At 39.1% G+C, this 11,398-nt stretch overlaps 1 protein-coding gene across 1 annotated transcript; it reads right to left on the minus strand.

The window, feature by feature from the left end:
* Positions 1-6,208: 6,208 nt before the first annotated feature.
* On the minus strand, positions 6,209-10,697 carry LOC127638599 (uncharacterized). Its single transcript, XM_052120178.1, has 4 exons — positions 10,435-10,697; positions 10,011-10,204; positions 7,437-7,628; positions 6,209-7,118 (listed from the first exon to the last, which is right to left on the minus strand). Exons 2-4 carry the CDS (start codon positions 10,198-10,200, stop codon positions 6,808-6,810), a joined length of 693 nt encoding a protein of 230 aa, XP_051976138.1. The 5' UTR covers positions 10,201-10,204; positions 10,435-10,697; the 3' UTR covers positions 6,209-6,807.
* Between the last annotated feature and the right edge of the window lie 701 nt (positions 10,698-11,398).

An 11,398-nucleotide genomic window follows, 5' to 3' on the forward strand; every position in this document is an offset into this window, starting at 1 on the left:
CAATTGGCACAGCATGAAGAAGTTCCATTAAAGTGGCGGCTGCCACCTACGAATTACTGCGCTTGGTTTGGGTTCCTGCAGAAATATTTTCAAGGGTTACTTTTGTGGAGGTATACTTTACTAAATCAGGATCCATTTCAACATGTCAACACTGTCTCGACTCTGACAATGAGCTTAATTGTGCTTACAAAAACTTGGAAACCAACATAATTACTACATTTCACCAGAGCTATAGTACTTGATAAGAGTTATTGTAACTACTGTAAAACCATATTTCTGTGTCCCATTCATCATAAATAATATGCCAGATTAGAATTTGTGTCGTCAATCATGATGCGTTAAAGGTGCACTCAGTAATTGTTTCCTCAATAAAAAAAGTCGAACTCTTAAAGACATGGTAATTTTTCAATATATGTAGGAAATCATGAGCACTCACATTAAAATGAAGACTCCAGTCATATCAGTATCCTTATAAAAGCTGTTTTACTCTACATGGAGAGGGTCTGCACATGGGGGCTGCCATGTTAGAATTACATGACCAGCCGAATACTACTCACATAATCTCAGTAACCGTCCTGTTATTGGACACTTTCACTAATTGATTAAAGTAATCGTGGCTGACTGTGAATCCTACATTTCTGCAATGGCATCTTAAACTGAAAACTATGGATTTTAAATGATGCTGCATCCAAGCCACTAGGTGTCAGTGTAAGTCAAAGATGACATAAAGACAAAAGCTACTGAGTGCACCTTTAACCCTGCTAAAAAAAAGAAACAGTTTAAGCAAAGCTAATCTAAGATGGTTTCAGCTGGTTCCTCTGTCCTCTCATGGTGTTCAGCTGGTTCGGACTCTGTAAATGCCCAAAACCCATTTAAAACCATCAAAGCTGATCAGACCAACCTGTGGAAACCAGTTTGGTGACAGGATAAGACCAGCAAACCTCCTTAAGCTGGTTTTAGCTGGTGGTAAATGCCGTAATAATTCCAGTGGACTTTCAAAGGGCAGGCTTTTCCATCTAATGTTGCCCACAACCCCTTGTGAAATAGAAAAAGGGAACTTTGTGATAGTTCGCGATTGCCTTTAAAAAATGCTATGAATGCTGAAGCTGTCACGGCAGTTTTTTAAGTAATAACAAAGCTAATAGCAAAGTCTTTCAGTAAAGTGCAAATGCAAAGTAGAAGTATGTGAATTAGGATGCAGCCTATAATATTGGATCATCCTTCATACAGTGCAAGGTTTCAGAATCTTTGTAATTATTTTTAGTTTTTATGACATTAGCTGGGTTTCCCTCAAAATGTTTAGCATTTCTTAAAGGCATTTCTAAAAATTAGACTAAAGAACACTCGAATCATTGAGCATTTCCATCCACTACGTCATGCGCAATATCATGAGGGAGCCCGTCTTGTCAGGATGGAGCAGCTGAATTACCTCCTTGCTTAGGGGAAAGTTTAATTTGCAGGACTGGAACAAATGTACCTCGTTTTATAAAATTCTGCCAGGAAAGACCACTGAATAAGTGTAATATCTGATATGATGAGGGCTGAAATTGGCTGCGATTCCAACACACCACATACTTGGGAGCCTCCGTGTTCAATACTGTTCTGGACGATTGTGAGAATCCACTTTAACAACAGCTGTGGGTTAAATATTTCCGAATGTCAATGGTTATAGTTTGAAGAAGTGGATGCCAAGGTCTGACCTTTCGTTGTGCCAGTCACAGCAAACTATCGCACCCACTCATAACACGTGCACAAATGGTAAAAGCACATCATCATTTTGCGAACAAACTGTCTCCATCACCTTAATGTGCATTTTAACTAATGCAAAACTTTAAAAATGAATCTGCTCCTAGTGCATTACATTTAAGGCAAATTTTGAGTTTATTCGAATATCAAAAATTCCAATCAAGGTTTCTTATGCACAATTTCAAAATGTGCATTCAAATTGTTGATCCAAATGACTCCAGTGGTGTAATCCATGTCTTCTGAAGCGATACAGTTGGTTTTGGGCACAAACAGACCAGAATATAACTCCTTTTTCACTGTACATCTTGACAGCAGTCTCCTTTGCGATCATGATTTCAAGCTCGATTACACTTCCTATAGCGCCATCTAGTATTTTGCACATGCATCAAGCACTTGGAAGTGTAATCAAGCTTGAAATCATGATTGTGCCGAGATACTGCTGGTCTGTTCTCACTCAAATCCAACTGGATCGCTTCAGAAGACATTGATTAAACAAATTGATTGAAAGACATTGAGTTGCATAGATTACTTTAATATTGACTTAGACCTGGTCACCATTCACTTGCATTGTATGGACCTTTGTATGAAATCTTTGTTTGCATTCAGCAAAAGGAAGACATACACATCTGGGAAGGCATGAGGGTGAATAAATGTTGAGAACATTTTTGGGTGAACTATACCTTTAAGGCCGAAACGTATTCCACGCAAGTATGAGAATGCAGATGCGATCTCTTGGCCACTGCATTGCCGAGCACAGTGAAGTTGAACAAGTTGAAAATGTGTTCTTGCGTTACCGTGGTGGGAAACAACCTCAGTACTCAAGGGGGCAATATAGTTACCTCTATATAATTAAACTGGATGTTATTATTCAGGTAAGTTGCTATAAATATATTGAATTTAATTTAGTTGCTCAGAAATATTCTCTTCAAACTGTAGCTAGCGCCATGACAGTAGAATAGTTGACTTGAAAGAAGAAAAAAAACTCACCGTAGAAGTGGACAGTTCACACTAATCTTGCTATAGCGCCCCTTGTGTCAACGCTGAGAATGCAACGCATTCTTGCATTGGGTTATGAATTGCTTTCTAACTAATTTCAGATGCAACAATGTGCTAAATCGAGATTGCGTTACAAGATGCGTTTGCGTTATCGCACTTGCTTAGAGTCTGTTTCTCTGCATTTTATTAATTGTTTTTGCCATATTTGCCTTGCCTGAAGAGGGCGCTGCAGGACAGGCTAAACGGGGTTCACAAATCATGGAAGAATCCATAATTTCTTTCATCTACTCACCCTGATGTCGTTCCAAGCCTGTATCACTTGCTTCTGTACAATAAAAGTGAATGATGACTGAGGCTGTCAGCCCCTAACATTTGGTTCAATATCTTATTTTGTGTTCCATAATAGAAAGTATGTCATAATGATGTAAATTTACATTTATGCATTTGGCAGACACTTTTATTACAATATTACAGGGACAATTCCCCCAAAGCAACCTGGAGTTAAGTGCCTTTCTCAAGGACACAATGGTGGTGGCTGTGTGGATTGAACCAGCAACCTTCTGATTACCAGTTATGTGCTTTAGCCCACTACGCCACCACCACTCTAATGATGACAGAACTTTAATTTTTGGGTGAACTATGCCCTTAAGAGGTCCTGGCCTGGACACAAGCAAGTATAAATAAAACTTACAGGTGTACACAGCAGAAAAAAGGGCACACCAGCATGCCAGCACTGTGTGGACAGCTGTGTTCCTCTGAGACCTGTGTTGCACTAAATATACTCCTCAAACGATCCTTTAAGAGGCCCGCTTACATCCAGGACATTTACACACACACACCTCTCACACAGAGTGGCTTTCATACTCCCTACGGGGGTGATTTCAACTGGTGCACTCTCTAAAGCTCCATGCTGTCACAACCTTCAAGGACACTCAAGTTGTGTTCTGTGGGCCAATTAAGCACTTTCCTGACAGTAATTTAAAAATCGGTTATCTGTGGATTTAATAAACTCATTAGGTACTGCTAAATCGTGGAACTGCCTTTTAATTAGACCCACAACTGATTAATGCACAATTAACAAAGCCAATTCATTCTTCCTGACCTAGGTGGCATCAGAATGTACACACTATGGGTTCAGAAACCTCTCTTGCTCTCATTTTCTTTTTGTCTCTACATTAATGAAGAATATAATAACAGGCAACAAGAGGCATGATCTTTTTCTGTTTGTCTGTATTAAAGGAATAGTTCATCCAAAAAGGAAAATTTTGTCATCATTTACATAGATTTTGTCATTCTAAACCTGTATGGCTTTCTTTGTACTTTCTACTGCCGACATCAAACATCATTGGTTCTTGCATATTTCGTCATTAATGTCAAATCAGGTGTATTTTGTGGTAAATGAGATTTGAGCGCTATGGTGGAGGTGAAGATTTTCAGTGACTTCTTAACGAATGTTTGGTCTGTTTCTCAGAAGATTTGGAATATAGTAACATACGAGTTGTATGGACTACTTTTATGATACTTCTATTGTGGGTTATTTTTCATTTTTAGAGCTCGATAGCCTCTTAACAGTGATGCAGTGAATAATTGAGGCTTACTGCCATTTTTATGCCATGTAGCTCATAACAGTTATCACTTGAGGGTGCTATTTTGCTGATGTTATGTATAACAACAATTTATACATGATAGCAGCCTCAAAGCTCATTTGGTATCTTTAGAGTGCAGGGTTTTGGAAAGAGTGGGTGTGGCTAATTCAACAGATCAGTCTCATGGAAGTAGAGCGGCTAAAATTCTACTTTTTTAAAGTTTAAAGCACCTTTAAGCTGGGAGAGGAGAAAGTATTTTAACACAGGAAGTTACTTTAAGAATATTTGCTTCCTTAAATAATTACAATCCCAATTCTGAAAAATTTGGGACAGTATGACAAAATGGTAATAAAATCAAAAAGGAGTGATTTGTAAATTATATTCACCCTTTGCTATATTGAAACTACAACTACACATTATATGATGTTTGTCCTTGTGATTTCCATTGTTCTTTTGAAAATGTACAGTAATTTCAAATCAGATGATTGCAGCACGCTCCAAAAAAGTTGAGATAATCAAGAGTTTACCACTGTGAAACATAATTTCTTTTAATAACACTTATTAAGCATTTAGGCACTGAAGACACAAGTTTGTTTAGTTTAGAAAGTGGAATTTTCCCCCAATCATCCGTTATGTAGGTGTTTAGCAGCATAGTTGTAAGGGGTCGTAATTGCTATCTAATGCACATCATTGTGTGCCACACATTCTCAACTGGAGCAACAGGGCTGCTTGTAGGCCAATCTAGGACCCGCACACTCTGCTTATACAGCCCTGCACTTGAAATATGGGTAGTATGTGGTTTGAAGTTGTCCTGTTGGAAAATGCAGGGATGTCCCTGGAAAAGACTGCTGGATGGCAGTATATGTTGCTCCAAAATTTGTGCATACCTGTCTGCATTAATGGTGCCCTCACAGATGTGTGAGTTAACCATGCCATGGGCACTGATACCCCCCTGGCCCATACAGACACTGGATTTTGGACCAGGCGCTAATAAAACTTGGATGGCCCTTTTCTTCTTTGATGCAGATAACATGACAACTTTGTTTTTTAAAAACTTTTTGAAATGTGGACTGCTTCTGGACATTGTTGATGTATGGATTCTTCTTTGCATAGTAAAGACTTAACTTGCATCTTTGGATGCAGCGGCGAGTGGTGTTGACCAACAAAGGTTTACTTAAGTAATTCCAAGCCCATCTTCATGATATCCATTACAGATGAATGCCGTTTTTTAAGACAGTGACGTCAGAGATTCCGTGCATTCATAAGTAGTTTTTGTCTTGCCCTTTACGCACAGAGATTTGAACAGATTCCTTGAATCTTTTAAATATATTGTGCACGGTAGAGGGTGAAATGCCCAAAATCCTTCCAATTTGTCTTTGGGAAACATTGTTCTCAAAGTGCTGGATTATTTGCTGAAGCATCTGTTGGCAAATTGACAAGTCTCGAATGATCCTTGCTCTTGAAGGACTAGTTTCTGGAGGCTCCTTATACACTATGACATGATTGCATAACCTGTTTATGTCTCAACTTTTTTGGAGCGCTTAACAATCATCTGATTTAAAATGAATGTACATTTTCAAAAAACAATGACATTTGCAAGGTAAAACATTGTATAATGTTTAGTTGTAGTTTCAATATATCAAAGGGTGAATATAATTTACAAACTCATTTTTGTTTTTATTAGCATTTACCAACTTTTTCGGAATTGGGGTTGTAGCATCATACTTCAAATAACAAAAGGGTTGCTATGTTGTCATGGTAACAGAAACAACATATGAAATATGCCACTAGAAACCAAATATGAGTATGCAGACTCAATAGGAAAACAATATTTCAATTTATTGAAAACAGTAAAAAACAACAACAACAAAAAACCCAATAATAATTATAATTAAAAAACGTTCACTGGCCAGTGCACAGTGTTAAGCTTATTTTACAGGTTTGCTGCAGGTTTATAAAAAAAAAAATACAGGTTGCACCAGTTTGTAAAATTACCAGTAGAGGGATGTGTATGCAGGAAAAACACAGGCAACATTAGAGAAATTCTTAACAAGTTTAGTGTTCTAATTCTTTACTAGCACCTGGGAGTGACACGTCCCACATACATGAATTGTTATACAGTACAAAGTGCACACTGTTAGACTTTAGATAAATAGAAAGATCAGAACTGCAGATAATGACTAAGAAAAGGTATAAATAAAGAGTTTTTCAGAGTTCATCTGCAACATCCCTGTAGCATTACTGTTGACACTCAGAGCTTTCAGTGCCATTTCAGAAGTGTAAACCACCTTTTGGGGCACAGCACATAACTTTAATTTAACCCTGTAGGGCTCTGTAGGTTTTTCATGATGAGTCTCTGACCACCTGTTGCATGACATTTGCTCTCTACATTTGGCTGGGAGGGTCCAGCGTTGGAGAGACCAGAGAGAGACCAGTTATATCTTCTCTTGTGCTTTTCTTTGCTATCCTTTTCTCTTCTTCAGGGCACTGACATATACCTCTTGAAGCCATGATGAGACTTGTGCTCTGAGCGATTGCAACCCTCACTAAACGATCTCGCGTACGCAACCTCGGGGGCATTCCACCACATGTCGGCAGACTTCATTAGGTCCGGGAGGACTTCTGGCACCACAAACTTCTCCGCCAGGAAGACCACAGGCAGTACAGCCAATAGCAAAGCCCAGCCCACAACTCCCAGCCAATAGGACGAGCCTAATCGAGTGATGTCATCCCGGATCTCGCCAATATGTTGGTGGGTGAAAAGAGCCCAGCTGAGAAAGAAGAAGAATCCTGTTGAGGCAAGAAAAATATATATATTTTTTAAACTTCACACAGTCTTGAGGGTCTAAAAGGGTCCTCTTTTATAATTTTTTCTTTAAGCAGATGGCAACAAATGGCAACCTAAATGTTGGTTACACCCTTTGGCAGACTGGCCATAGGGTGAACTGGGACTTTACTTTTATATGATAACAAAAGTAACAAGTTTGGTACAGGGTTGGACCGCCACTTGATCTCAATGTATATAATCTGTGTCCTGAAACAAAAAAGTAGAGATCTATTGCTCTAGAAGATGGTTAGGTTGAGGAAAGCTACAAATAACAAATTTACCTGTAGGCACAAGTGTGAAGAGTAGCAGGGTGGTGGGGTCGAGGGCCTGGCCTGCCATCAACAGTGAACGAGTGTTAGAGTAGGACCGCACCGTTTGAGATGTCCAGCAGAGGGCGAACATGAGGCACAGCATTCCAGAGCTCACAGACATGAGGAAGGCGACCATTGCAAACACTCTCTCAGCCTCAAGAGCTGTTTCAACAAAACAATTACAGAAATACCTTAAATATTAATGACTTATTGTAAACTCTGAACAAAAGTGGTACTCTTCCATAAAATCCTGACCCAGGGAAAACCTAATCCACACTTTTAGCATAGTAAGGGGCTGTTCAGACTGAACACTGAGAGTGAGAACCACATTATGGTGACCACGAGGAGTTTAACCCATGTGACTCTACGCTCCCTAACAACCGGGCCAATTTGGTTGCTTAGAAGAGCTGTCTTAAGTCACTTAGCACACCCTGGATTTGAACTCTCGACTCCTGGGGTGGTAGTCAGCATCACTACTCTCTGAGCTACCCAGGCCACCGCATACCCCATATTTAATCATTTGTAGAGCTACCGTTTGCTTTAATGCCATCAGTCTGTTTGGATATGTCTCTACTAGCTTCACACAACTAGATTGAGGAATATTTGCCCATTCTCCCTTGCACAATTGTTCGCGTTCAGTCAAATTGGGGGTGAGCGTGATGGACTGCTCTCAAGTCCATCCACAGGTGTTCTATTGGGTTTAGGTCAGGGCTCTGACTTGGCCACTCAAATACTTTGACCTTCCGATCCTTATGCCACTGTGTTGTTTTTTTGGCAGTGTGTTCATGGTCATAATCGTCCTGTAAGGTGAAACCATCTTCATTTGTCGAGCAGAGGGCCACAGATTTTCCTCAAGTAACTGGCTGTACATGGCAGAATCTATTTTTTTCCTTCAATCCTAAACAGTTGTCCAGTCCCTGGGTGGGGTGCTGTGTTTGGTTTCTCCAAATATAGCGCTTGAGATTCAGTCCAAAAAGTTACATTTTTGTTTCGTTTCTTTTTTCCGCAAAGTGCAAACAAGACTAAGTGTGGCACTTTTCAGAAGAGGCTTCTTTCCTGCCATACAGGCCAGCTTAATGTAAAGCTTGGAATATTGTTGTCACATGCACAGACTGATCAATCTCAGCCAAAAAGGCTTGTAAATCCTTCAAAGTTGCCTTTGGCCTCTTGATAGCTTCCCTGATCAATCCTCCTGGCACGGTCATCCAGTTTGTAGGGATGGTCCAATCTATGCAAGGTTTTGGAGGAATCATGTGCTTTCCACTTATTAATAATGCTCTGAACGGTACTTAGAGGGAAAGACACCATTGAACTCTGTTTGTACCCTTCTTCTAACCTATGCCTTTCCAAAAATGTTTTTACCAGAGCCCTTTTGTAACCACCTTTCCAACCATGGTGAATTATTGAATTCATTACCATGCACTACTAATAATGGAATCCTCATGGAATAGCCATTTTTTTCAGGTGGGGACCAATAAGTCAGGTATGAGATCTGAAAGGTGATTGGTTGCACCTGAGCAGTTTGCAAATGGTTACTCTTAGGGGGCTGATCACTTATCTAAAACCAGGTATTTTGCTAATTAATTTGTAATCATTGTTTAGAACTTTTTACATGCTATTTTCATGTTAATGTTGAAGGTTATAATGTGTAAATACAGCTAACTTTAGATTGAATTTATTTATATTTCCAGGTTGGAATGTGACAAATAATATGGATTTTGACAAATTATGATGACTTTCTATAAGCAGTGTAATACAGAATGCAGGTGACTCAAGGCATGTTTTGAGACATTGTCATTGTGAAACAATTTAAAATAGACATCATCTTTAACATTTTCATATGTCGTCTTCTGAGGAAGAAACGGGGAATTCCAGACAGGCTAAAACTAATAAAACATGCTAGTAATGTGAGTTCAACATGTCATAGCTTGTTTGCTGCAGCCCACCTGAGCTCAGAAACCTCTCCAACACATAATCATATGTGAAGCATTAGATCACATTTGACATTTGAAGGTATTTCAATAGCTGAAACTTTAAATGTTCTGGAATTTCTGCACATTTTTACAGGGGAATTTCACACCAAACCCTTTGAATTCCCTGATCTGTACTGGTCCAAAGGGGGAAATTTGGTAAAATCACAACATAATTCGTCTAAAGCTTTCAGTTCCTACAAATATTGTGGCTATATTTGATCAACATTACAAAATAACCAATACTTCCAAACACTGACATCAGGAACACACTTACTGTAATGTAAACTTTATGTAAAGTTGTTGTTTTACAGTATTACTACTGCATATCTTTATAAAGGCCATATGAATGCAAGTTATCAAGAACAAAGTAAAAGATGAAAATGGATGAGGCTCAAACATGGGCTACTAGAATGAAACTCTATACAGCATAATAATAACAACTTCAATTTCAGCTTTAAAGCACCTTTCATGCTTTTCGTGATTGTAGCTCAAAATCACATCTTCACAAAATACAAAAGTCATAATAGCTTTATTTTTATAGATAAACGTGGAAAGCGCACATATCACACACCTTTAGTGATGTCTCCGGACGTCCAGCTTTCATCCACGTTAGTCTGATTCTCAGAGGACCACAGACCCCTGTCATTCAACCACCGAGGTGTCCAGATGGCATAGCTAATAAACCAACAACCTATCAAGCCAATGCATGATTCAATAAATCGAAAACGACTCCTTGAGTCAACCAGTTCTGGTCCTTTCATTGTTCTAATGGGAGTTAGAAAGAGAAGAATAAAATGGTTAGACATAACAGTATAAGTTGAGTTGAGTAACACTGAGTTGTCTTATCACATTCCAAGTTAAGCTGGCCAAATTGTCAATCGTCTCATATAATCTTTGTCTTTTCAGTCATAAAACATTGTACTTGTTCTAATACCTTAAAATGTCACACATCGTGTTTCTTAAGAAAACAAAGTAACTATTGATGATTTCCTTACCTTGAAAGGCTTCCTATAATAAGACGTGTCTTGAAAATGTGTTTGTTTACAGATATTTGATGATTCCCAATTGTGTCCCACAGTACAATGCGAGTGATAGAATCAGCAGCTCCCTGTCATGCTCAAATATCAAATGAATCAGAGGCAGAGAAACAGGGGTGTTAGAATGAGACTGTACAGATACACTTCTCTCTCACTTCCCCTTCGCAGCGCTACAATATGACACAATAAAGATTTCCCTCTGCCCACAGTGGAGGCCGACTCGCAATGGAAACTCCCCCTCAGTCATGCATAAACACACATACAGTACACACATACAGAGAGAAGTTAAATTCCCCCAGAAACCCCTTTGAGTGTGTGAGTCGCTGTGGTTTGGAAAGTGAAAATTGTATTTTACAAATCAGTTTACTGTTCTCAATGAGAGCATGCATTTCTGAATACAGAATCCAGAGTAAAGAAGTCCAGAATTGACATGAATGTGCACTACAAATCAAATGTTTGGACGTACCTGGTCATTATGTTGGTTCAACAAAGCCAACAAACTGTTGTACTTCATAGTTTGTTAAGGGGTTTTTCAAAATCCCTAAACTGAGACCAAAATTTCAAACACAAACGCCTCCTAAAGCTTTTAAGCTACATCCACCAAACTCGGCTCGAATAGTATCAAAGTCATCAAAAGCACATCTGAACTAACACAAATGAAAGAATGGGAATAATGTAGTGACCAAAACACATGTATACCTACTTATCATGCAATAATCTAATCAGCTTATCGTGTGGCAGCAGTGCAATGCATAAAATCATGCAGATACTGGTCAGCAGCTTCAGTCAATGTTCACATCAACCATCAGAATGGGAGAAAATTGTGATCGCAGTGATTTCGACCGTGGCAAGATTGTTGGTGCTAGATGGGCTGGTTTGAGTATTTCTGTAACTTCTGATCTCCTGGGATTTTCACGCACAA

Source organism: Xyrauchen texanus, chromosome 46 (assembly GCF_025860055.1).
Source record: "Xyrauchen texanus isolate HMW12.3.18 chromosome 46, RBS_HiC_50CHRs, whole genome shotgun sequence".
NCBI classification, from domain to species: Eukaryota; Metazoa; Chordata; class Actinopteri; order Cypriniformes; family Catostomidae; genus Xyrauchen; species Xyrauchen texanus.